This window comes from Phacochoerus africanus, chromosome 5, assembly GCF_016906955.1.
Source record: "Phacochoerus africanus isolate WHEZ1 chromosome 5, ROS_Pafr_v1, whole genome shotgun sequence".
In the NCBI taxonomy this organism is placed as follows: domain Eukaryota; kingdom Metazoa; phylum Chordata; class Mammalia; order Artiodactyla; family Suidae; genus Phacochoerus; species Phacochoerus africanus.
In genome coordinates, this window is record NC_062548.1 from 72,765,549 (window position 1) to 72,793,427 (window position 27,879).

The following is a 27,879-nucleotide window of genomic DNA, read 5'->3' on the forward strand; positions in this document are numbered from 1 at the left end:
TCCCCTGGTATAGACAGTGCTTTATTGTTTGGATGTTCTCGCATTTAATCCCTGCAGCAACCTTGAGGTAGGTATTATTATCCCCACTTTACAGATGCGTCAACTGTTGCTCCTAGGTTAGATCACTCTTTGAAGATCAGACACTTACTAGCGGCAAAGCCACTGATCATTCAAAGCCCAAGGGGACTCTTGAGTAGTTCACAGGCTGCTGCCGGTGGAAAGTAGAGCTGAAAACCTCAACTCCAAGAGGCTGGACCATTCACTGGAGCTCAAGGCAGTTCCTCACCAGGGACAAGGGAGGCACATTCACAGGCCAAGACTGGAACGGACCAGGAGAAGCCTAGAGCATGTGGGAGTCGTGAAGCAGGAAGAAGTCTGTATATGTGGTGACAGTCGACAGTGTCTTCAAATATTTGGAGGAACCCACCTTCCAGGGAATGAACCAGAGGCATCTGGCGGCTGCCAGGCCAGGAGCTGGCCACTGAGCAGGTGTGGCCAGGCAGGAAGAGCAGCCACGACGTGGCACCACCTCCGCCTGGGCAACATGTGGTGACCTTGGGGTAGTGGTCCTTTGTTAAGGCTTGAGATTCTAATGAGAGTCACAATCCCCCCGCCCCCCGAGAAAAACACAGACACACATGGACAGACTGCATTTTGCATACGATATCAGGGAGTCCGTGGACCCCCAGTCCATAAACCCCACTTTAAAGCAAGGGTGTCACCCTGAATAAAGTCACTGATAGGAACCTATCTCTGTGCAGCTTGCATCTCCCATCACTGGGCCCCTTTGGCCATCCCCTGATATTTAGAATGTGGTGAAATTTATTTTTAAAAGGAGCCAAGGAAAGGGGTCCAGCCAGAGAAAGACCCGCTGCACATGGCAGTGGTGGTGGCCAGGAGGCTAAAACAAAGAGAAAGATGGGGTCATGTGTACCATTGACTTTCCCACCCAGAAGGTCACTTTGGGAGTTTTTTTCCTACTCAGCAGACAGCTATGGTGAGATGATGGAAACAGGGCAGTGGTTTGTCTCCTTTTAGAAAGGAGAGGCATTCCCTCACTGGCCACAGGGTGTAAAGTTCTACAGCCACTGCACTCGTTCCGATTTGCCCCCCTCAATCCCCATGAACACCCCTGAGCACTGGCCCAGTCATCCATGCACGGTGGCCAGGTCACCTATGAACAGCCATGTATTTACACACGCTCTTTCATGGACAAAGGGGTAGATCTCAGGCAGAGATTCCACGTTGCAGTTGGGGGATCATGCGCTCCCCAGGGAGAATCCGATAAACCGGGAGAACCAGCGAAAGGACTCGGTGCATATTAGCTCCCAGGCACTTCCAGGGCGCCTCCTCCTGGCCAGGGCCCAGCTAGAAGGCAAAGTCACAGCCGTCCCTGACCCAAACTGATGGGCCCAGGAGACTGGGCTGAAGGGGTCATAGAGGTTTCAAGGGCAGGGGCGGAAAAAGTCCTGATCACTGCGGGAGCAGTTCTGATCTTGAGTGGGAGTCGGGTGAAGGCCTGGCCCTGAGCCCATCCAGGCTGAGAGAGGGCACACAGGCAGGTCCAAATGATCACTTGAAGGCCAAAGAGAACCCAGAGGCCATTATGGTCCTCCAGGCTCACCGACCCCCAAAGCCCCAGTGGTCATTCCATTCCAGTGGTCACTCACACACTAGCAGTCACCTCCCCGGGCCTAGATGGACGTTTCATCACATGTGGCTAGAGGAGCCCCCGTCAGCCGAATGTGGGCTGGGCTCGGACAAGGATCGAGCAAGAAGGGTGGAGGGAAGCCACCAAAGCCACTGCCCCTCTTGGCCAGGGCCAGGGGCAGCCGCTCATCTTCGGGAGAGGGAGAGGGAGGGTCCTGGCTGTAGCTTGTGGTCCCGGATGCTGGGACCCCCAGGTCCAAGCCCACCTTGTCTCTAGCCAGAAGCTCCCTCTGTCGCTGCCGCTGCTGATGCCGACCAATCAGGAGAAGAGTCAGGGATGCTGCAAGAACCCCCAGGAAGAAGCCTGCCAGTCCAGCCCCCACTGTGTGAGCCCGGCTTGGGGGCCCCCGCTGGCTGCCCCAAACCAAGCTGTAAGCAGCCACCACGCGGGCCGTCCCACCCTCCTGACATTCACAGGCATAAGCACCCATGGCCCCTGGGGACAGCGCCACCTCTAGCCCATTCTGCCGGGGGGTGAGCGCAGTCACTCCACTGGGCTGGTGCCACACACAGGACGCCCAGGCTGAGCTCGGGGAACACGGCAAGACCACGTGTGCAGCTGCAGCCACAGGAACTTCAAACACCACTGGGTGTTCTGCAGAGACAGCAAAGGCACACAAGGTGGTGAGCCTGCAGGCTGGGGGTGTGATGGAGACAAATGCGGGGTGATCTCAGATATAAGAAGGGGCCATGGAGGACGGGGCTGAAAAGGGGGTTCTCAAAGAGGGTAAGGCCCTGGGTCCCTAGCTGCCATATCTTCCAGGATCCAAGTTTGAAAGCAGATCCATAAAGGACAACTTTCTAGGCCCTTTCCATCCCCTCTCCCCACATTTCTCTAAATCATACAGACCTCCAGGCTCTTTAGGACACAAAGAAGAGACATCTGCAGACTCTATGTCTTGAACCAGCCTGTAAAAAAGAGAATGCGTGATAAAGCCAGTGTCACCACCCCGCTCCCACTGAATGTTCACTCACCCATTCCATCTCCCAGCATCTCATAAATGGCCTCTAGATTATCATCAACACTCTCTTCATCCTTAAATTTTCCCCCCAAACCTCTTATACTCATGACATGGGCCATGTCAAATTCTACAAATATTTCTAACAGACTACAGAGCATTAAATTTACACTCGGTCTGTCAAAAAAAGACGTGTGGGGCGCTTTAAAAGAAACACAGGAACCTTGCAAGAAATGTAGCTGGGTGTCCACAACTGCTCAATTTCTTTGGAAATGTTCTCTGTTATAAGATTTCTCTGTTGAGAAAGAGAAAACTTCTTTTCTATAAAAACTGATCAAAATTCCACAAAGGTCAGAGAGTTCCCATTGTGGCGCAGCGGTCACAAATTTGACTAGTATCTATGAGGTCTTGGGTTCGATCCCTGGCCTCACCTTAGTGGGTTAAGGATCCAGCGTGGCCATGAGCTGTGCTGTGGGTCACAAACATGGCTCGGATCCCGCGTTGCTGTGGCTGTGGCATAGGCCGGCGGCTGTCGCTCCAATTCAACCCCTGGCCTGGGAACTTCCACATGCTGCAGGGGTGGCCTTAAAAAGCAAAAAGCAAAAAATAAAAAAAAAATTCAGCAAAGATCAGTGAGATGACTTTCTGTTTCATAAAAGCAGCTTCGTCGAAGAGACCTCTGTGGCTGTCACCAGCACTCAGCTGGCTCTGAACACAATGGGAATGAAATCACCCAGAGAGCAGGAGAAGGACTGAACCCTGAGCAACATCGACAACCAGACACTGGGTGGAAAACCAACCAGCAAGGGAGACAGAAAGGAAAGCCAGGAGAATGCAGTCGCAGAAGGCAAAGGATAGAGTGTTTCAAGGAAGGAAGGAGGGAGCTGTCAACTGTGAAAACACTTCCAAGAGCACCTAGAAATGAAAGCCAAGAAGTGGCTGGCAACATGCAAGTCAACCATGGTCAGGGCAGGTCCTGCAGAGAGGCAGGGACACTGAGGAAGCAGCACCAGATGGACAGACTGGCAGACGGACACACAAGTAACACTGAGAAACACACATACAGAGACAGGGCAGCATGAACAGATAAGAAACACACAGACACATGCACGGGCCAGAGCCTGGGGACATCAGGCGAGTAACAGTGCAGCCACCCTCACCCTCCACGCTCTCCCTCATGGGCCACACACGCAGCTAGCCGACCGCTCCAGGCGCAGACAGGGTCTCGGGCCAGGATGCACTCTGAGCAGCTCTGCAGACGGCCACAGTTGGTTGTGTTCACTTGTGTGACCTCAGTACCAGAGCCGAGCAGGAGCCAGTTCTACAGAAAGGGAGGGGGGGAAGAGGAATTCACTGGCTCTCCCAGACCCCAGGTCACGAACCGGCTTTGGACTCAGGAGTGTCTCCACCCAATTCGCCAAAATCTATAACTCACTTGATACAATTTCATATTCTCAACTGGCTGTGGCTCTGGGAATAAGGCCAGATCCTCCAGGACGCTGAGCTGGGCTCCAATCCGCACAGCTCGGTGGAGGTGTCCATCCTCTAGGAAGCAGGCAAGGGGCAAGATGCGGTAACACAACTGTGCCCGTGCCTAGGGCCCTGGCACCTGTGTGTCTGCGACCCTCTCTGCGGCAACAGGTTGTGTGCATGGGATGGGCCACCTGCGTGGCTATTAAACATACCTGTCCCCAGATAGAGCACATCATACTCTTTGCCTGAGAGGCTGGGCACCCTGTGCGCCACAACTCGGACATAGGCTGTATCTGTAGTGACCAGCAAGGGGTGGCCGTCAGCCGGAAACACTGGCCTGTCCATGAGCGGGTGGTCCCGGATGAAGGTGAGCACGCGGTCAGGCAGGAAGAGCGACGAACCAAACTGCTGGAACTTCATGTTGTTGGCGATGCACTAGAGGAAACACAGGAGGAGTGACAAAGCTTCCCAGGGGCCAGGAAGTATGCGTGATGCTTCACTAGGCTCTTGTTATAATGGAGCGATTCAGGTATAAGGGCGAAAAACCGCCCCATGCCCCACCCCGCACCTCTCCAGGTCTGGGCTGGGGTACATCATTGTCCATGACAGGCAGTCCCCTGTTGCAGTCATGTTTCAGCTCTCTGAAGGGACCATTCAGCACTGTCCGGATGTCTTGTGGTCGGAAGGAACAGACAGCAGAGATGGCAGCCCCTTCCCTGGAAAAGTCACATGGTGGAGCCAGATATTTGGAGAGAATTAGGGAGGCAACTCAACCCCCAGCAAATGACATGAAACACACAGGGAGGCCTGCTCCAGGGCAAGTCCACCCCTCTGGAGGGGACAGCACAGACACGGCCCCAGCCCCAGGCATCTCCCACCCTGTGAACTCTCCACATCAGGACCCCCTCACCACTGGGAGGAAAAGATGCCATAAAAGATGGGGGTCCCCGCTCCAGGCTCAGGTCGAAGAATGGCCATGTCCTGCAGGACACTGGAGGCCCGGCCATGCTCAGGCCCAGGACACAGCAGGTCAGCCTTCAGAAACGTCGTCCACCTCTGCTGGAGGGTCTTCCGGCCCCCAAGGTCCCCCTGGGATGACAAGCACATGGGACGTTCCCTTTAGGCAACCAACATGGAGGAAGGACTGTGGAGACCAACAAGGGTTTTTCCCAGACACAGACAGATAGGGGGACGGATGCACAGAAATGCAAGGACAGAGATACAGACGAGTAACTGAGGAGGACAGTACGACATGGGGGCAGGCAGGGTCACGACAACAATGATGACTAAGCTTACTGTGCACTTATAAAGTATCGTACTATGTGCTTTTCATAAGTTACCTCATTTCATCTTCAAAACAACCCTGAGAGCAGGTGGCCATTCATACCCTCTGCTGTAAGGATGACAGAGGACCTCCCAGAGTCACAGAGGCTGTAAGCAGTGTAGCATGGACTTGAACCAGGGCTGTCAATCGTTCCTGCCTTTAACCTCTAGACTATGTCTTGGGGACATCATCACACTGGGTAATAATTGGATGAAAGAGACCACAGCCCTTTCCCCACAGTCCTCAAGCTTCCAGAAAAGTAATCAAGACCAGCAACAAGGAGTTCCCATCATGGCTCAGTGGTTAACCAAGCTGACTAGGAACCATGAGGTTTCAGGTTCAACCCCTGGCCTCACTCAGTGGGTTAAGGATCCAGCATTGCCGTGAGCTGTGGTGTAGGCCGCAGATGCAGCTTGGATCCCGCATTGCTGTGGCTCTGGTGTAGGCTGGCAGCTACAGCTCCGATTCAACCCCTAGCCTGGGAACCTCCATATGCCACTGGAACGGCCCTAGAAAACACACACACACACACAAAAGACCAGCAACAAATGAGACAGGGGAGAGATGCAAAGACAGAGACCAGAGAGGAAAAGACAGAGGACAGGCAGAGCAGCAAACAAGACAGACAGTCCTGGGACCAGAGGCTTACCGCGCACACACGGGCCACCCTCGGGACCTTAACGCGTTCGTACGAATCAAACGCTCGGGAAATCTCCGTAAAGAAGAAGTAGACCTCGTCATCTCCGTCGTCATCCCCCCACTCAGCTGGGCTCAAGGCCGTGGCGGCGACAAAGGCTGGGGCTGGGGAGACCAGCGGCCTCAGATCTCACAGACCTGCCTGGGGCCACCCAGCCTCCACCCACTCTGTCCCCAGAGCACCCCTGCAGCCCCCTGCCCTCTCCCCACCGTTAAGCCAAGACGGCAAGGTCTCTGTCCGAATCCAGTCCTCAGCACGACCCACAGCCCGGGAGATAATTGGCTCCGTCCCCAGGTAGTTTTTCACAGTGGCAGCATAGAGGACACCCCCTGCAGGGCGACAGGGAGGGGGTGGACTCTCAGACTCAATGGGGAAGCAGAGTGGGTCTCAGGCAGAGTAGGGAGTAAAGCAGGGGCTGAGTGCCTATTAAGTGTCAGGCAATGAGAAGCACAACAGGCATCACCTCACTGACACGGAAACAGCGTCCCAGGGCAGTAAAGGGAACCAGTGCTAAGGGAAAACTGCTGAAATGTGCATGTACATGAAGGGAGAATAAAGCTGTCCCTGTGGAAATCAAAAAAATTTTAAGTGATTTTTTCTTTTCTTTTTTTTTTTTTTTTGTCTTTTTAGGGATGCACCTGCGGCATACAGAAGTTCCTGGACAAGGGTCGAATCGGAGCTACAGCTGCCAGCCTACACCACAGCCATAGCAACACAGGGCCTGAGCTATGTCTGCAACCTATGCCGCAGCTTGCAGCAATGCAGGATCCTTAACTTACTGAGCAAGGCCAGGGATTGAACCCGCATGCTCGTGGATACTAGTTGGGTTCTTAACCTACTGAGCCACAACAGGAACTCTAAGATTTTTTTTGTTAGCTTGTTTCTTGTTGTTTTTAAGGACTTTTTTTACCCTATAATATGCTAAGTACATGGTAACTTTCCAGGAAGGGGTTTGCTTTATTTGCAGCACGTCCCCATCGGTACTTAAGTCCTCCCACTACAGTAAATGTCCAAGGGAACTAGTGTTCTTTCTGAGCATCAGTGGGTGTACATTGCCCTGGAACAAGTCACAGCTTTAGGGTTTACTGGCATCACTTAGCGAATTCATCACAAGGCAGACTGCTGGGCCTTGGGCCCCCAGCATCTCTCACTCAGTAGAGTTGGGGGGTAGCCCAAGACCTACATTTCAAAGAAGCAGGGTTACTCTAATGTGGGTAATTCAAGACCTCACTTTGTGAAACACCAACCTAGGGGATCCATCTGGAATGTTCCCCAGCCAGCCACGGGAAGCAAGGAGGAAGCACCTGTGACTTCCCAGTTCAGCGCTGCGGCAGAGGTGCTTTAGGAATGGTGGGGACAGGAGAAGAGAGAAGTCAGAGCCACTCTGAGCAGCATGGCCAAGGGCTTGGACATAGGCAGAGAAAAATGACTCAGGGGGTGAGAGAAAGTCACAACCCCCTGGTGGAGCGTGGAGCATTGTAGGGGCTCTGGAGAGAACAGAGATCCATTCCTTCACCACCTCCTACGTAAGAGGCATGTGCTAGGTGCTAAGCACAACACTGCCTGCCCCCCAAGAATTCCCATTTGAGTCCCGAAGACAAACACGTCCTCAGATGACAAGGGGCAGGAACTCACTGGTATGTGGAGGAGCACAGAGGGCCAGCCACACTGAAGTGGAGAAGCAGCATCCCAGAGCTAACGTCTGAGCTGGAACTGAAGAATGAGCAATTGGCCAAGTAGAAGCACTGGGGGGTCGGGGCAGGGCAGGGGGAGGTGGGCCAGTGCGGAAGAAGGGAGCTGTGCTCAGGGATGCGGGGCACGCCCCATGGCAGATGCTCCAGGGGGGGCCAGGGAGCAGAGATGAGCTGCAGGTGTAGAGACAGGCACCCAATCCTCAGGCGTCTGTTCTGCCACACTAGAAAAATGAGGACTTCATCCTAAAGATGAGGGTGAAACTGCAGAGATTTTCTCGAGGTGGAGTGACATATTCAGGAAGACAATGCTAGTTAAAAGGGCCTTCACACATTCCAGGCCAGAACAGAGGGGAACTAAGCAGAGGGAAGAAAGGGGCCGGAATGGGGAGATTTTTCTGAGGCAGAGCCCATTAACAAGATGTGAAAATCAACTGAGCATGAGATGTGAAAGAATAGAGTAAAATAATGTCTCTAAGGTTTCAGATTATAAGATGGATAGTAGGACACGGACATATGACCCCAGGGAAGAGGTGCTGGAAGGCTCCCGAAGGAGGTGCTCAAGAAGAGGTGAGTTCCGCCACTCAGCGCTAAGCTTGAAGCACCTTCAGGACAGCTGGTTAGAGATACTGGAAGGCATTCACATAGATGGGTCTGGGCAGAAGCACCAGAGTCAGGCAACCTGGGAGACTTGAACGCAAAAGCCAAGGAGACAAGGGAAGCCAGAAGAGATCCAGAGGCCCCGTCATCTGAAGACAATTCAGAAGAGCCCATCAGGAAGCAAGATGTGATGCTGGAAGCCAGCACAAAGCAACCCCCACAGGGGCCGAAGGGCTCAGGCAGCTGAAGGCGGCAGTGGGGGTGGGCAGGGGGGCAGGGCCACTCTGAAGGAAGTGCTATTGTTCGGGAGTCACAGATGCTCATGTGAAGGTGCATGTCTCAGGCACTGGAAAAAACCCATTAACACTTAGTGTTGAGCAAAAAAGGCTCAGAAGCCCTCTGAAGGCAATGTGGAGGACTAGAAACCACCTGGGGGGGGGGGGGGAGGAAGTCTGTACCATCACTTGAGTCTGTGAAAAGCACCCAGATATTCTGGAGTCAGGAAGGCTTGGGTTTGAACTCTGAATACTCAGTAGTAGTATGATCTCAGGTGAATTAACCTTCCTAAGCCTCAGGTTCCTCAACTGTAGAATGGGGATAATACCACCTTCCACTCAGAGCGGTGCTGAGGGCCAAGTGGGAATAAATCCAGAGCTCCAGGTAGGACCTGGAGCATGGCTGGCATTCAGCAGGTGTCGCCTGCAGCTCCTCAGGAACCTCAAGGGGCCATATGCTCGATTTGCTGCCATAAGGGGAGGGGTGACAACTATAAAATGGCAGCCCTTTCCCTTCCAGGAAATTCCATGAAGGAGAAAATCAGGTTTGAGGCATAGGTTCTGGCTGTTAATGGAGCAGCAACTAAGCCAGTCCTCGGTACCTTGGGGGTGAAGGGGAAGTTGACATAGAAGCCAGAACTGGATTGAAATGTTTCCCTAAAAGACACAAGACACTCTAAAACCAAAACTCTGATAGAAGCTGGGTCATGGATACCCTGAGGATGGGTGACGGGGGGATGTGGTAGAGGAGAGAGTTATGAATATTTTGGAAGCATGACTTGGTGTGTTTGGAGGGGAACAGTCATAAGTATTCTGGAAACGAACCACAGACAACCATGCGAGGACCCAGTAGTGGATGGAGGTAAAGTCTCCAAATTTTCTAAGGGATCAATGGGGGCAGTCAGCCACTCTGCAGCCTAGAATTGCCCCAGAGCACTCCCTGGCACTAAGGGACTGCAGCAGGGATCAGACACTTTGAGGGGGAAGCAGTAGGGCTTCAGGTGTTCCAGAAGTACCAAGGGGTTTACAATCTTCACACAGAGAGAAGAGAGAGAAAGAGGAAAAGGAAGAGCAGCCATCACAGTCAGGACATAGGATCACCAGATGCCCTGGACTTTCCAGGACAGTCGATTCCAAATAGTCTGTTGCACTGTTCACATAACAAAAATATCTCTGGAGTTCCCGTCGTGGCTCAGTGGTTAACAAATCTGACGAGGAACCATGAGGTTGCAGGTTCGATCCCTGACCCTGCTCAGTGGGTTAAGGATCCAGCGTTGCCATGAGCTGTGGTGTGGGTCTCAGGCGCAGCTCGGATCCCGAGTTGCTGTGGCTGTGGTGTAGGCTGGTGACTACAGCTCCGATTACACCCCTAGCCTGGGAACCTCCATGTGCCATGGGAGTGGCCCTAGAAAAGGCAAAAAGACAAAAAAAAAATGTGTATATGTCTGTAGACAGAGGAAAGATTGAAGGAGCTACAACTCTACAGTGTTACTCAGGTTTGTTTCCAATGAAACTACAAAATAATTTTTCCTTTCTCCTTCATACTTTTTTGTATGCACTGTATGATTTTTGTAGTTATCTTTCACTTTTATAGCCCCTCCCAAAAAAAAAGCAAAAAAACTAAGATACTGTCATTCTGGAAAGAAGAGGGGAAAAAAAGACAAAAAGGCACACAGATGAAGAATCACAGCCAAAGAAACATGACAATTACGTGCAGAAATAGATCTCTACTTGCTCAGATGTAAAGCCTGTGAACAGAGACCTCCCAGATACGTGACCCCACACCAACAAGCCAGGATACAAGCCATGAGGCATGTCAGGGAATATGTCACTATACTCTGTGGGGCTCAAATTTTCACTCTGGTATCAAAATGCTCACTTTTAAAGGTTTACAATAGGAATTATCACTCATTAGCTTTAAAAAGGTTTTAAACATGCCCTGGCCTGCCTTCCTCCACTCTCTTTTCTGATGGTCAGAGCTTTGCAGGATAAATAGCTCCTAAAAAAAAAAAAAGGATAAATAGCTCCTGCCCTAATATTCTCCATCTCCTTATCTAAGGATTACATCAGCTGGATACCATTGTTGTTGTTGTTGTTGTTATTATTATTATTATTAGTAAACAGCCTTTTATCAAGACATAATTATAGATAATTGGAAATGTAATGTTTACTCTACCTTTTCCTTTACTGGCCAGACAGGACACATAACTGCCTTGTTTCAATGTGTGAATGCTAGTCTCATTTTTTAACAGCATTTTTTTTATTGCTCAATTACATTTATAGTTGTACAACGATCATTACAACCAATGTGAATGCTAGTCTTGAGGTACACACTCAAGGGTCTGAGATAAGGCTGACCCCAAAATGCTGGCAGCATCCAGTGTATCTGGAACATGTACAGTGCTCCTTGGCAGATGCAGTAATGACAAGATGCAATGAGACAAAAAGGAGACAAGAAAAACACGAGGTGGTTCTCAAAGAGAAAGAGCCAAAACTCCCTTCCGCTCTTCTTGATGAAAGCGCTCTTTCTTATTCAATATGAGAGGGAAGATAAAGACGCCTGATCACTGTCTAGCTTGGGCGCCAGGGTGGGTAATGGCACTATGCACTCAGAGGGGACACTGGTGGAAGAGAAGGTATGGGGGAGGGGAGTGAAGATGATGAGCTCAGTCTGGGACATGCTGATCTAAGGGAAGATGTCTGGAAGGCAGCTGGACATGTGGTCTGTGGCTCCAGATAATGTAGAGGAGGCATCAGAATGCAGTGGAAACAGAATTCATAGGGCTAGTATTAGGAAATATGGAAAGTGTCGGGTTTGGGAGGCACCAGAGGCAGTGGAAAGAGAATCCATGGGACAGGCTGAGATCAAGGTTACAGAGAATGCAAGAGAAGAGGATCCCAGGTAGAAGAGGATCCCAACATCTAAAGGAAGACAAAGACCCTACAAAGAAGACTCAGAAGGAATTGCCAATGTTCTTAGGCAATGTGGACATTATTGTCAACATATTTGCATTTTCCCCAATTGGAACAGTTCCAATAGAGACACAGATCATTTTTGTTATTTATATCTAAGTGTAGTACAGATAAATGTCATATTTGAAGACAAGATTTCTGAGGCTTTTTCCTAAAGAAATGCAAGTACCAATAAACACATGAAAAGCTATTCAATCTAATAGAAATGCAAATCAAAAACATCAAATTGGACTCTGGAGGAAGTCACTGTTGTATGTTTTTTAACTCTATTTCGGGGGCTGACTGGGTGTGATGAGAGAGGCCCTCTCATCACTGCTGGTAGGACTAACTGGAGAGCAATTTGGCTAAATCCATCAAGCACTATAAAGAGCTTTTACATCCTTGGGTGCAGCAATCCTACTTTTCGGATAGACTCATGCAATTAATTAGATTCATGTAAAGGATTTACATAAACATTTAAGTAAAAGGAGTCCCTCTGCAGCATTATCTGTAAAAGCAAGAGTTTATTTTAAAATCTGAATATATAAAATTCATTAAGTAATTAAAAATAAATAAATAAATAAAATCTGAATATAAATATATGGGAATCATTGAATTATGGTGCTCTATTCATAGGATGAAAGAGTACACCATCACTAAAAACCAAGTTTCGAATAATGAAACAAATTCTACAATGAGAAAATATTCAATATACAATACTAAGTGAAATATGCAAAATAATCCTGATTTATTATAAACACACACACATACACACACATGTGCACGCACACACACAGTATAAGAAAATACTCCAAAATAATAATAGTGGTTAACTGGTGATGACTGAATTACGATAAACTTTTCACTTTCTTCTTTATACATTTCTACATTTTCTTAATTTTCTACTAATGTACATTGCAATTTTTAAAATTTAAAATAAGAAATGCTCCTATTATATTCTAATAATATTTTCATTGCTAAAATCTTTTTTTTTTTAATTTCAAAATACCTCTGTTATCCATAAGGACAGCCATATGGCTCCTGAGAATTTGGTTCTAATTCTTATGTAATGTTGCCACTATCTTCAATTTTCAAAACAGGGGGGGCAACAGGACACAATGGATCAACACTGAAAGTTCCAACTAAATATTGGCATTATGTCCAACCAAGAAAAAGCTTAAACTTAGGGCTAAAATCTTTAGCCCTATTAAAAAAAAAACTTTAGAGAAAAACGTGAAACATGGATATTGACTGTGATTTGGATCTGAGACAGAAAGAGCCATGACGGTTCTATGTTAACGGTCTTAAGCTAGCCATTCTAAACTGTTAAAAAGTGATTTCTGATCTCCTCCATCAGTTATCAGCTGAAAAGCAACACTGAATTTCATTACTGGGGGAGGGAGACTTGAAACCTGTCTGAAAATGTTCTTTGTTATGCAATCATCTTATTTATGAAATTTGTACTCAAACCACATGCTAATGCAATTCCACCTGCTGAGTGGAACACAGAGAAATTACACATAGACCATTGAATAAATACACTTAAAGATACTGTTTGAAACAAAAGAAGTATGTTATATTTTACAGAGAGGCAACTGAGAAGTCATTTTTTTTTTTGATAAACAATTGTGTGGAATCAGGAGACATATACAACTACTAAAACTGAGAAATCTTTTTTTTTTTTTTTTTGGCTTTTTAGGGCTGCATATGCCACATTCACAGCATATGGAAGTTCCCAGTCTAGGGGCTGAATCGGAGCTGCAGCTGCCAACCTACATCACAGCCACAGCAACGCAGGATCTCAGCCATCTCTGTGACCTACACCACAGCTCTTGGCAATGCCAGATCCTTAGCCCACTGAGCGATGCCAGGATCAAACCCACATCCTCATGGATACCAGTTAGGTGCTCTGCTGAGCCACAATGGGAACTCCCGAGAAATCTTTCTTAATGATGCTAATGACTGGTTCAGAGATTTGCCAAAGATGCTTGACAAAAAGCCACTAAACTTTTATTCAAACATGTATGACTATAAACAAGGTTTCACTGATTTCAACTGCAGATGAATTGATAAAAATGACAATTCAAATACTGTATTTACTAGATATACACTTTATGTTCATTTTCAAAAACTTTTATTATGTTATTTATTATATTTCAGACAAGATAAATCATTAACTAAATGACTGAAGTGATTTAACCTATATAGCTTTTAAGGCTTTTCCTAACAAAGTTATGCATAAGAAAAGTTTCAATGTTAGATTATATCTTAACTTTTGTTTTTCATAAAACATTGTCCAATATTTAAATTAAAATTTAAACTGTCCAATATTGTATGATAATGTTCAACTTTAGTGAAGAAAGAAAAAAACAGTATGATGAATGATGTTAAATCAATGATTAGCTAGTTGGGAAAAATCAATTTTGATTCCCTTCTCATGCCTTTTGTCAAAATAAGTTCCAAAGAGATCGAAGAGTTAAAATGTTTGGAGAAAAAAGTTTAAGAAGAAAATTTTATCTGCCCTCTAACTAAAGAAAGATTTAGCTTTAAAAAATATAATCACAAAGGAAAAGATACAGATTGGAATACTAATACCCTACTTGATAACTGACGTAAAAACATGAGCTGAGGACTGACCAAAGAAGAAATAAAAGTACTAAAACATGAAAAAAATGTTCCACTTCACTAATATTCAAAGAAATACAAATGAAAACAAGGTGCCCTTTTTAGCCTCGAATTAGCAAGGAAATATTTTAATGACAATAATATAGTGCAGTGAAATTTATGTGTGAAAAAAACTTGCTGCTGATTTAGGGTGTGAATTGGTATACCCTTACCGAGAACTCAATTAGCAACAGATAATGAACTGTAAAATATTCACACCCTTTAATATAGTAATCCATTTCCAGGAGTCTTAAGGAGACAATCTAAAATGAGGATAAAAATTTACATGCAGGAGTTCCCTAGTGACTCAATAGGTTAAGGATCCAGTGCTGTTGCTGCTGTGGCACGGTTTCGACACCTGGCCTGGGAACTTTCACATGCCGCAGGTGGGGCCGAAAAAAAATTATATACAAAAATGTTCTCTACGGTGTTATAGACAATAGCAAAAACTTCAAAGTGAATTAAATAAACTTGAAAATAAATGTATGTAAGTGATTTGGAATTGTTTAATTAAATTATGGTATTTCACAGGTTGAGTAGCATGATCCCATTAAAAATTTTCTTTACAAGGAATTTTTAAATTATATAGCAATGCCTAGGATATAAAGTTACAGGATAATATTCAAAATTATATCTATGTAGCATAACATTTAAATGTTTCACAATATACACTCTCATAAAATTTCTATTAATTTGCTTGTTTTATACCATCAGGAGAAAAATGGCTGGATTCCCACTGAATATATGTGGTCTGACCTAAAATACAGGCTATGGACACTGTATGTATACAGTTCACTTTGCGGCTACCAAGGAATTAGGCAATCATTCTGCAGAAAAGGTTTAGGAATAATTGATGACAGAACCATTCAACACTTGCGCGAACGTATATGGATCTGCTCAAAGAAAGTAACAGCAGGAATTTACTTAAGTCATCACTGATTCCTCTGAGCAACAAAGGATTGGGCCAGCAAAATACATGTGCATGAGTATATATGCATGTGGACACACACATTAAAGAAGCTAGAAGGAGCTATCCTAAAACTCTTAGCAGTGGTTTTCAGAGTAGGGATACTCTGTGCTAATATGGTAGCCACTAGGCATGAACAGCTGTTTATATGTGAAAAAAAATACTTAAAATGTAATATTCTTTCCTTCAGTCACACTAGTGAGATTTCAAAGGCTCAACATGTAACTAAGTGGCTGCCATATCAGACAGTGAAGATACAGAACAATTCCCCTGTCACACAAAGTTCTTTTGGACAGTGCCGTTCTAAAAGATTTCTTATGTTCTTTACACTTCTTGCAAATGTATTGCAACATGTATTGTAGCAGTTCCCCTTAGAAACAGGAAAAAATGACCAGAAGAAATGAGGTTAACAGAGGAAATGTTCACATTAGAGGAGGAGATGACATATTCTCCAGAGAAAAGCGAGGGAAACGACACTCTGCAGGGAAAAGCAGGTCACAAGCATTCTGGGAAGAAGAGGCAAGGCTAGAAAGAGATGTGGGAATAGTAGACATTCCAAGGAAAGGAAAGGAAAGGACACAGAACTTCCAATAGCAGGGTGGGGAAGGAGGCAATTACAGCAAGAAGTCACAGGTTCTCATCTCTCCCCACTCACCAGCCATCACAGCTGCTGACCGCTGAGCTGGCTCAAAAGGACATTTCCCCCGGCCACTCTCAAGGCTTTCAACCTGCTGGAAACTGGACACATCCTACAGACCAGAAGGGGGTAATTGGTTTAGAGGTCATGGGGAGGTTCATGGTGAGAATTACAAAGACGGTCCGATGAAGGAAAAAAACCCAGTTCCCACTGACTTCCCATGCTCCCGCTACCAGCCCTGTATTCCCAGCCTGCTCTCCCTGATTCTGCCACCCCTTCTTGCACTTCCCATCTCCGCCATACCTCTTTTCATCACTTGATTCCTCTTCCCTCAATTCCTCTAGTACCCAACACCCACAAACTCTGAGGAAGGAACACGTAGGATGGCCCTAGAAGCCTCTGAGAGGCTGAAAGGCAGCTCCTTCCTCTGAGACACTGCCGAGCTGTCAGGTTTGCAACGGGCTGGAGAGTGTCCTACAGGACAAGGAGGACCAGGAAGAAACCTGGCCTCCTGAGGGCTGGAGCGCTTAGGAAGAGCAAAGAAAAGTACAGGTTGATGTAGAACCATCTCAAGCCCAGAAGTCTAGAGAAAAGAACCATCCTTCCCCTTCTCCCACCCCACGAATACAAGCTGGAACCAGAGTCAAGGATACAGAGAAAGAGGGAAGGGACTCTGCCAGTGAAGACCCGAAACTCAGGTCAGAATCTGAGGATCTGCTAAGTGCCTTCCTCATCCAGGGACTCCAGAGGGGCTGATCTGGCAGGAAGGCGGGTGGTGGAGAGGGGAAGGGAGAACGAGAGGCATAAGAGTTCCACCAGAGCCCCCCAGATGTCACCTTAGCTGAGCATCCAGGACTAAGAGAGGCTTCAAGAACGCATCTGAAATTGAAAATCGGGGATGATTTCAACCAGGACTGACAGGGAAGTTAACTGTGACCAAAGTTACAGCATGGCAGTGCCAGGCACCAGACATGTTATCTCCAGTTCACAAACGAGGGTGGACATATGGTGTTGCTGGAGCCTAATTACTTTGATGGTAGTTGAGGACCAATGCAATCTATGTCCCTTGACATAAGTATACTACTGGCCCATCTGACTGCTCAGTTATTTGCTGTTTTATTTTACTGAGAGAGCCTTGAAAAAGGCCTGTTAAAATTAGAAGTGATCTGATGCCCCACCCCCCCAAGAGGGATACAGGCTCAAGAATCTTCTGGAATGGAAGACCCCCACAGAAGCACAATCACCTCCCAGTGTGGTGGTGGGAGCACCCCAGCCTGGGGAGAAAGATGACAGTTCAGTGAGAGATTACCAAGAGGTCTGGGCACACTGAACATGGGGTTACAACCTACTGAAATGGTCCGTCGAGTCTCTCACCTAAACTACGGCAGTACCTCCTTCTCCCCTCACTCCTAGCCTTGGCCCCAATTTCCTCGATATCCACCCCAGATTCATAATCCTAGACTATCAGTCCCTGACCTGACAAATCTTTGAGTCAGAGAATGACAAAAATGACTCAGCATTGCCTCTTTATCCCAAACTTCTTCTAACCAAACCTCGATCACCTGTTATTCCTAGAAAATAAATTATGCTTGAAACTACTCCCTTACCTTTCACTGAGGACTTAAAAAAGATGAGCCGGAGTTCCCATCGTGGCGCAGTGGTTAACGAATCCGACTAAGAACCATGAGATTGCGGGTTCGGTCCCTGCCCTTGCTCAGTGGGTTAACGATCCGGCGTTGCCGTGAGCTGTGGTGTAGGTTACAGACGCAACTCGGATCCTGCGTTGCTGTGGCTCTGGCGTAGGCCGGTGGCTACAGCTCCGATTTGACCCCTAGCCTGGGAACCTCCATATGCCGCAGGAGCGGCCCAAAGAAATAGCAAAAAGACAAAAAAAAAAAAAAGATGAGCCTTTTCTCAGTTCTCATTCTCTTTAATCACACACCATTGGATACTTCTGATGCACTCCCCTGCTTAAAATATTCTATTTCTTAACTCTCTTAACACTCTGCTCTCCTGGAGTCCCCTCCTCCCATCTGTAGTTTCTCTTTTCCTTTTTTGCCCCTAACCATGCATCCTGAGTCCTTTTTACATACTTTGAATATCTCATTCATTTTGACATTTCCGGCCAGACTTTCTCCACAAATCATTCCCCAAACTCGAGTCCATGTCTGCACTTGACCCCTGGACTTCCCCACAGAGATGATCTATCGGTCCCTTAAAACTAAACAGGTCAAAGAGTTCTCATGTGGCACAGTAGGTTAAGGATCTGGTGTTGTCACTGCTGTGGCTTGGGTCACTGCTGTGGCACAGGTTCAATCCCTGGTAGGGGGAACTTCCACATGCCACGGGCACCGCCAAAAAGAAAAAAACAACTCAACATGTCAAAACTCATCCTCTTCCAGTTTCCCCAAATGGCATCATCATGTTATCTAGGTTAACAGCCTTTGAGCAAATAGCCTATTACTACATACATTATTGTATGGTCAAGGTGACATTTAATTAGGGTCTAAATGGGTAAGACCAAGCCACCACATTGCCTGAATGTTGAGATTCTTGACTATATCATCATTGTGTCAGCACTATCCTATCAGCATCAGTTGTAGTGAAGGCAAGTCCCTCGATTTGATAGCCAGAGCTATGGAGGAAGGCTCTTACTGAGCTGTGGGGCTGGCACCCGTTCTTTGACTTTGGCCAAGAAGAATGCAAGGCATATTAAGGACCCTTCATAAGGTTTGGGGAGGGAGGAGAGAATGGTCCCTGTTACATGAAACAAATCAAATGTCACAAGAAATTGAAGCCAGCTAAAGTCTTCTTCTAGGCTACAGGCTAGACTAGAAGGACAGGGTAGTGGAGCAGAGCCAGACAAACCTGAGTTTGAATCTTGCCTCTGCTTCTGCCTCTGCCTGCTGTATATCTCAGACTTTTAACTAACTTTTCAGAACTTGTTTCATTCATGTAAAATGGAAATAAATACCATCATGCTGTATCATCTCTATCAAAATAAATAAATATCATGATGTGGTGATAAGAATTACACTCAACTGTGAAGGTAAAGCATCCAGGACCAAGCTCGCGACAGAGCAGCCACTCAATGAATGGCAAGTCTTGTCATCGTTATTGTTGCTGTTGTTGGAAGTCTAACGTTTTTCTCTGTCAACTATTGGAGCTCCCTCAACAAAACAGATTAAAGTATTTTCCTCCACTGTCTGATGTTCTCTCACTGAAGGGAGGCACTCCACATTGTCAGAGCTGGTAGGTCTTACGCTTCAACTTCTTTTTGAGAACCTTCATTTCTCTAAGCAATCAGCTCAGCAAGTTGCTGTGTCTGGATCAGCTAGCCAAAGCTCTCAGGTAACAATTATCCACAGTCTCAAAATCATCGATCTGGCACATGAGAAGCTCTGCACTAAGGATAAGGCAAACACTTGCTCAAGCAGATGGGGATTGCCAGGCTGTACGATCAGACAGTTAAAGGCAGAAGAGAGCATTCAGTAAGTCTAGAGAGCGGTCTCAGATGCTTGAAGGGTTAATGCAGTTGTGAGCTGTGCCCTATATTCTCCTACAAACAAGGTTTGATCTAAGGACAGCCCTTCATTTTATAAACCTGTTAGACAGGAGGCTTCAGCAAAAGAGTGGAAAGTCAGAGGAGTGCAGGTCATAGACCCCTGGCTTCATTCACTCAAAAACAGATAGATAGGGGCCCAGGTCATATCAATCCTGAAAGGCATGTCCAGAACATATTCCACCTAAATCCTTATCTAACAACCATTAGGGTCTCATCTCAGAGAGCCAAAGAAGAACAGAAGGCCCTGGGGAACTAACCTGATATAAGCGCATTGTCTATAAACTGTATGGTGCTGGTATTCACGCCCAAGGGTTCTCTGATGGTGCACATACTAGAAAAGGACAGATACAGCAATGGCAGTTTCAACACTACTTTGTGAGGCCTGTAGGGAAACCATGCCCTCGACATTACCCGAGAGATTTTTCAACACCATCTGGAACTGGGAAAACTTCCCAGGAGGAGGGTGCCATGCCCACCCTTATAAGGGGCCTATCACCAGCAAATAACTCAACATCAGCCCAACTAATTCCAAGGAGAGCCCAGAGGGATGGACTCAGGCAATCGACATACACAATTATAGCATCCTAGGCCAGAAATATAAGACAATGTTAACAAAGAAAGGTTTGGAGGTACCCACTGATTAGATCCATGTGGCAAGGATTACTGCAGACTACAGAAGGGTCAAGTTAAGATCTACTCTTAAGGAGCAGGGTCAGGAAAGGAAGCTATTGCTCTCCCTCCTACCCCCAGCAGAAGGGACAAAAAAAGTGTCCAGTGACACAAAGGACATGTGAGGCTTTTGACTCATTCCAGGGCCTGGTCACAAATAGGTGCTGCCAGAGGAACAGTAACTGATACTGGATAACTGATGGGAAAAGCTGAGGAGTCAAAAGCATGAACATTCTTCCTGGGATATCAGCCATCCCGGGGACTTCTGAGGCCATGACTCACCTCGGTGTAACTGGGAGTCTCCATGCCCCACGTCTTCCTGGGTGTGAGGTTAAAGATGCCCAGGGCTTTAGCAGCAATGGACAGGACCAAGAAGAAAACATGGCTGCCGCAGTGCCCACTTTGAAGGCAAGGACCGAAGTACGGGGCCCGCAGATACTACGTCAGTGGGCAGTGACCTCAGAAGCCGTGAGAGGAAAGGGTCCCAGCCCGCAGAGAAGGAGGTTGACAGTGAAGGTGGGAGAAGGTGGAGAAAGACAGTCACATGCCATGGGAGGAAGAGGCATAAACTGTACTGCTTAAGACATGGACCTGGGCTGCCTGGACAAAGCACACAGGGCAAGGAAAACAGGAGTTACTGGGCTTCTGATGTTTCTCCTGGATCTATCCTCCTCACAGCCCAGTCAGCATCCTAACTCCCTCCACTGTCCCATTCTGTCTCTTTATACTCTTAGACCTCTCCTTCTACAGACAATCCCCCCACCTCCCTCTCATCCCCTCCCTCAGCAGAATGAGGCTCTACCCTATGAGGACATCCCTCACCCCCAATGCTTATCATGCACAAGGGTAGCCTTAGGGCTGACCCCGTCACAGTCACTCACAGGAGACCCCTCCCATCCACCCACCCCTGTCACTCACAATAACCCCGCACTTCGGATCAAAGGCGAAGGTGCCACAAGTGAGGAGGTGAGAAGCATTGGCAATGGCGAGAATCTGGACAAAATTGTGACATTCGTCCTGGGGGTCAGAGATGGTTAGAGAGAATCAGAAGCAGCAGGTACAAGGAAGGGTAGTATTAGGACAGTTATACGCAGCTGGGGCATAGTGTTAGAGTCCCTGCCTGTTGGGATGGGACACCATAGGGGACTGACGGCGTCAGGGCTGGGCCAAGGCCTCAAGTGATACTCAGGACAGGGCCCGGGTTTATACCTACCTCCTTCTTGCCTTTCTTCCTGCAGTTCTGTCTGTGGGCCTCAGGCACCATCCAGTCAATCTAAGAAAGAAGGAGGGATCATTTTCCCCCAGATTTTCCCCAAAATTCCTCCCAAGTCAGGGTAGGTGACACAGTTCCACAACTTCCATCAAGTTGGGAACCTTCAGAGACACCACCCCTGCTCCCCCACCCCGAACCGCAGAGCACTGTTCTTCAAACTGGAGGTCTCCACCCATTAATAAGTAATGCAATCAATTTTGAAATCTCCATCAACATTCTTTTTAATGAAACAGAATACATCAGAATGTATCACATATAGGAGAACAGATATTGTTTCAAGAAAGTTTTCTTTCAGTACACACTTTGTATACTGGGTCAAAATGTACTATTTTCTTACTAAGGGGTGGTCCAAAAAGTTTGGGAGCTATTGCCCTAGAGTCATGATTCTAACGATTCCTCTGCCCACTGCCACCTGAAACCTGGTCGTTGTGGTGTCCTCCCCATCATCAAGAAGGTCCTTCACAGCCTCCCAGCCACCACGACCCCCTCATCACTCGGCTGAGACAGTGAGGTTGCTGATCTATCCTCACTCATTTTCACCAACACCTCCCCTCCTAACACAACACCTCCCACACACACAACAGCCCATAAAACCATGGATCTAATCACATGCCCTGGGATCTGAGGTCCGCCCCACTCTCGTCTCTCACCCTTCGGGGTCTCTCCCCTGAAAACGGCAGGGATAAAGCGAAGATGGTGTCCCGGGCGCCGACATAAAGTGTATGGGAAGCAGGATCCACAAGGAGAACAGAGTAATTGTATGTCTGAGGGATGGTGAACCGGGTGAGATAGGAGTCAGCCTCTGGCAGGAAGAGAGGGTGAGAGTGAAGAGTGATATCAGCCATCGCTTCATAAGGGTTTGGTGCACAAGGGTAAAGCCAGAGGGGCCATTTTTTGTTTTCTCCCCAGTACCATGTACTTAGCAGCCTTAAGAGCAAAAACAAAGTCCTGACAGGTCAACTGTCTAACTTCCCCAGAGAGAGCTAAATGATGAGGCCAGTGTATTTAGCACACAGTTAAGTATACTTTTTCTATGCAAAATAGGACACCTTATTAAAATGATGGCATAAATATTAAACCTGTAATTTATATTCAGAGCAACTAATACATAATTTGAAAATACTTATAGAAGATAGATACAAGTCACTTCCTCTCTAAATTTCTTTTCTTTTTTCTTTTTTTTTTTTTTTTGTCTTTTTGCCATTTCTTGAGCTGCTCCCATGGCATACGGAGGCTAGGGGTCAAATCGGAGCTGTAGCTGCTGGCCTACACCACAGCCACAGCCACAGCAACTGGGGATCCGAGCCGCATCTGCAACCTACACCACAGCTCACGGCAACACCGGATCCTTAACCCACTGAGCAAGGCCAGGGATCAAACCTGCAACCTCATGGTTCCTAGTCAGATTCGTTAACTACTGAGCCACGACAGGAACTCCTAAATTTCCTTCTTCAAAAAGCACTACTTAATAGCAACTTCTTTTTACTTAGAAGGGAACTGTCTCACTCTCTTTACCAACACATTAGGAAACCATCTCCTCTCTCCCCCACCACCCTTTATCTCACACCCCAACCCTTGATCTCACCCAGATTCCACCCAAAGAGGAAGAGAGGCGAGAGTATATGCTTTGGACACAGATCAGCCTAAGTTCAAATGTGGCTCTTTCACTTCCCAGAGGTATGATCGTGAGTAAATTACTTGCCCTCTCCGAGCACCACTTTTCTCATCTGTAAACACCGCCATCCAGGCTTGTTGAGAAGTAAATGTGATAACACATGTGGAAGCATCTGACACATACTACATAGTTTACAAATGGTGCCTTTCTTCCTTCCTTAAGTATGTGCTCCGTTTGGGCCAAATCTAAACCCATATCAGCATTCAAAATTGACCTATTTAATAATAACAAATCAGTTAAGATGAATTTACCATCTTAGCGCCACCTCTGGCTCTGGGGACCTGAATTACTACAGCTCTGCTCTATCTGCTTCATCTGCTCGGCTACCCTCAAGGCTGGCAGGATGGCCATGCACCCTTAGATGTGCTGGTGTATACAGCCCAACCCACCTCACCCTCTCACACCCATACTCATGTCTGTGCTGTATTCCACCTAACCATCCCATGCTTACATAGGCCCTGGATCACCCACTGCCTTTCATATCCCCAACTCTGCCTCATCTTGTCATATGGACCTCTCTGGATCCCCAGATCATCAACCCGGCCTGGCAACCTCAACTCCATGTTGTGGCTATTGCTCCAGCACAAACTGAAACCCAGGTTCTGACCACAACCTTGTCTTCTGGATTCATACTATCCCTCTGTGTCACTGGTCCAAAGGGACACAAATAATTTAGAAGACTCTGAATTACTATTATCCAGTTGTGAGTTTTTCCCAACAGGTCGTACTCTTGGCTTCACTGGCTCTGTCTGCCCAAGGTGCTAACACTCAGTGCCCACTGAGAAAAACACAAGGCCCATGGCCACACTCATCCCCACCTCAGCAAGAACCTTTAAAGTGTGAACCACTCCAATGACCACTTTTAACCTGCGGTATCCCCTGGCTTCTTTGACAACTTTTGGAAGGATATCTCCCTCCTTTTTTCTTTCTGAAGACTTAAAAATAAACAGGTTTTTTTCTTTTCTTTTCTTTCTTTTTTTTTTTTTTTTGGCCACACTTGCGGCATATGGAAGTTCCCAGGCTAGGTGTGGACCGAATTGGAGCTGGGGCCAGAGCAACGCAGGATAGGAGCCCCATCTGCGTCCTACACCACGGCTCACTGCAACGCAGGATCCTTAATACACTGAGGGAGGCCAGGGATCGAACCCGCGTCCTCGCGGATTCTAGTTGGGTTTGCTACTAGTCCAGTTACCACTGGTCCACAAGGGGAACTCCTAAACATAATTTTAAATCAACTCATTGAATCATTTCTCAACACCCAATGTAGGGAACAGGTAGAGGGAGCTGGGAACATTGAGGAAGTTAGAGGTTGTGGCCAATAGGTGAATGGGAGTTGGTGTCAAAGATGAGAGGACTGGGAAATGGGTTATGGAGATTAGAGCTGTGAGCTGGGCAAAAGGATCGGAGGAGGTTAGAACTGATGATAAGGGATTGAATTTGAGAAGAGGGCAGATGAAAATGCTAAACTGGTAAAAAGATGGGTGTTTGGGGTAGAATGAATGATCGATGGATTTGATAGCAGAATAGGCATCAGGCATGAGAGGGAAGACTGGATTAAGTGGGAGGAAACTTCTAAATAGACTGTCTCTGGCAACCCCCACCCCCTTCCTGGGCCTCAGTGCCCACGTCTGCAGGGGCGGTGGAGCCGCCTTGGGCGTGTCGTGGGAGCCGAATCGCCCAGCCTGGTGGTGCAGCACCACGTGGGCGTCCCGCCTGCATCCGGCGGGGCGTGGGCGGCGCGGTGGGGGGGGGGGGAGGGCAGGTGGGTTCGGGTACCTGCAGGCGGGGTCTGGTCGCTGCGCGAAGGGCTAAGGGCGAGGGCGTCGGCGCCTTACCGGAGATAGGAAGTGAGGTCCTCGGCACCGAATGGGGGACGCGGCCGGACACCGGGCTGTTCAGCACCGCCATCAGCAGCAGCAAAGGGAAGGGCAAGACCCTCGGCAGTCCGAGGCCCGGGCGGGGCCGCGCGACAGAAGCCATCATCTTTGTCACCGCCCAGCCGCCGAGGTGTGACGCGCCCCACAACCTCCTCTCAGATCCCTAGGGCCACCAGCCTCGGCCCAACTCGGCTCTCCTCGGTGGGATTCGGCCTCCGGCTGCCCGACAGAACGCAGCCCGGCTCCGCCCCTTCAATAATGGAGCAATGATCGGGCTGATTTTCTCCTCCAGCCTTGGGCGTTGTGTGGAGGCGGGACTAAGGAGAGACGAAGCCCAACCCACCCACGTAAGGTGGGAGCTAGACCCAGGAGTAGGTGGGAGTTTACCGCAAAACTGGAAAAGGCTTGTCACCCCAGGACCCAGAGTGGCAAATTGGCAAAGGCCGCTCCAAAAACTCCAGTTTCCATGTTTTGGCTATTGTAAGCAGTGCTGCTGTGAACTTTGGGGTGAACTATCTTTTTGAATTAGTTTCCATCTTTTGTGGATATAAGCCGAGACGTGGGATTGATGGATAACGTGGTAACTCCAGATTTTTTTTTTGTGGGTTTTCCGTTGTTGTTGTTGGGGGGGGGGGCGTCCTTTTTGCTTTTTTTTTTTTTTTTTTTTTTTTTTGGTTTTCAGGGCCTCACCTGCAGCATATGGAAGTTCCCAGGCTAGGAATGAATTGGAGCTGCAGCTGCCAGCCTACACACCACAGCAACGCCAGATCCAAGCCAAGGCTGCAACTCATGCTGCACCTGTGACAGCACCTGATCCTTAACCCACTGAGGGAGGCCAGGGTTCCAACCGCATCTTCATGGATACTAGTCAGGTTCCTAACCCATCGAGCCACACAGGGAACTCCCAGTCGAGTTTTTTTAAATGACACCCACACTATTCTCCACAGTGGCTACACCAATTTATATTCCCACCAACAGTGTAGGAGGGTTCCCTTTTCTCTACACCCTCTCCATCATTTATTATTTGTAGATTATTTTGGTAATGGCCGTCACCACTGGTGTGAGGTGATACCTCATTGTAGTTTTGATTTGCATTTCTCTAATAATTAACGATATTGAGCATCTTTTCGTGTGCCTGTTGGACACCTGTATGCCTTCTTTGGAGAAATGTGTATTTAGGTCTTCTGCCCCTTTTTAAATTAATTTTTATTTTTATTGAAGTATAGTTGATTTACAATGTTGTGTTAGTTTTGGCTGTACAGCAAAGTGATTCTGTTATACATATACATATATCCATTCTTTTTTGGATTCTTTTCCCATATAAGTTATTATGCTATGTTAATAGAGTTCCCTTTGCTATACAGTAGATCCTTGTGGATTCATCTATTTTATACATAGTAGTGTGTATATATTAATCCCAAACTCCTAATTTATCCCTCCCCCTCCACCTTTCCCCTTTGGTAACAATAAATTTGTTTTCAAAGTCTGTTTCTGTTTTGTAAATAAGTTCATTTGTATCATTTTTTTAGGTTCCACATATAAGTGATATTATATGATATTTGTCTTTGTCTGACTGGTGATAATAGGTAATCTCTAGGTTCATGTATGCTGCTGCAAATGGCATTATTTTATTCTTTTTTATGGCTGGGTTATATTCCACTGTGTATATGTAGTACATCCTCTTTACCCATTCCTCTGTCGATAGATATTTAGGTTGCTTCCATGTCTTGGCTGTTGTAATTTGTGCTGCAGTGAACATTAGGGTGCATGTATCTTTTCAAATGATGGTTTTCTCTGGATATGTGCCCAGGAGTGGGATCACTGGATCATATGGTTACTCTATTTTTAGTTCTTTAAGGAACCTTCTCACAGTTCTCCACAGTGGTTGTACCAATTTACATTCCCACCAACAGTGTAGAAAGGTTCCTTTTTGTTCACACCCTCTCCAGCATTTATTATTTGTAGAGTTTTTGATGATGGTCATTCTGACTTGTGTGAGGTAATACCTAATTTGTAGTTTTGATGTGCATTTCTCTAATAGTTAGCGATGCTGAGAATCTTTTCATGTGCTTTGTGGCTATTCGTATGTCTTCTGTGGAGAAATGTCTATTTAGACCTTGTGCCCATTTTTGGATTGGGGTTTTTTTTATATTGAGCTGTATGATTATATATTTTGGAATGTAATCACTCATCAGTCACATCATTTGCAAATAGTTTCTCCCATTCCATAGGTTGTCTTTTCATTTTGTTTATAGTTTCCTTTGCTGTGCAAAAGCTTGTAAGTTTGATTAGGTCCCATTTGGTTTTTTTGTTTGTTTGTTTGTTTGTTTGTTTTCTTTTTGCCTTTTCTAGGGCTGCTCCCACGGCATATGGAAGTTCCCAGGCTAGGGGTCGAATCGGAGCTGTAGCCACCAGCCTACGCCAGAGCCACAGCAACGCGGGATCCTTAACTCACTGAGCAAGGCCAGGGATCGAACCCGAAACCCCATGGTTCCTAGTCGGATTCATTAACCACTGCGCCACAATGGGAACTCCCCATTTGTTTATTTTTGCTTTTGTTTATTTTGCCTTGGAAGACTGATCTGACAAAGTATTGCTATTAGTTTAGGTCAGAGAATATTTTGCCTGTGTTCTCTTCCAGGAGTTTTATGGTGTGATGTCTTATATTTAAGTCTTCAAGCCATTTTGAGCTTATTTTTATGTATGGGTGAGGGAGCGGTCTAACTTCATTGATTTACATGCAGCTGTCCAGCTTTCTCAACACTGCTTGTTGAAGAGACTGTCTCTTCTCCACTATATATTCTTGCCTCCTTCATCAGATTAATTGACCATAGGTGTGTGGGTTTATTTCTGGGCTTTCTGTTCTGTTCC

General features: G+C 47.0%; 1 protein-coding gene across 6 annotated transcripts; it reads right to left on the reverse strand.

Annotated features, from left to right (window-relative positions):
• SEMA4F (ssemaphorin 4F) lies at positions 1-25,261 on the reverse strand. 6 transcript variants are annotated; one of them, XM_047781674.1, is made up of 15 exons: positions 24,967-25,261; positions 22,107-22,258; positions 21,397-21,456; positions 21,102-21,200; positions 15,968-16,061; positions 6,373-6,492; positions 6,116-6,267; positions 5,053-5,231; positions 4,711-4,858; positions 4,355-4,577; positions 4,105-4,214; positions 3,830-3,990; positions 2,561-2,619; positions 1,917-2,305; positions 1-1,368 (listed from the first exon to the last, which is right to left on the reverse strand). In XM_047781674.1, the coding sequence occupies exons 1-15, from the start codon at positions 25,112-25,114 to the stop codon at positions 1,228-1,230; spliced, it is 2,235 nt and encodes a 744-aa protein (XP_047637630.1). In that variant the 5' UTR covers positions 25,115-25,261; the 3' UTR covers positions 1-1,227. The 6 variants fall into 6 exon arrangements, with proteins under 6 accessions (XP_047637630.1, XP_047637629.1, XP_047637631.1 ...); XM_047781673.1 differs by having other exon boundaries at positions 1-2,305; XM_047781675.1 differs by lacking the exon at positions 21,102-21,200 and having other exon boundaries at positions 1,176-2,305.
• Positions 25,262-27,879: the final 2,618 nt, after the last annotated feature.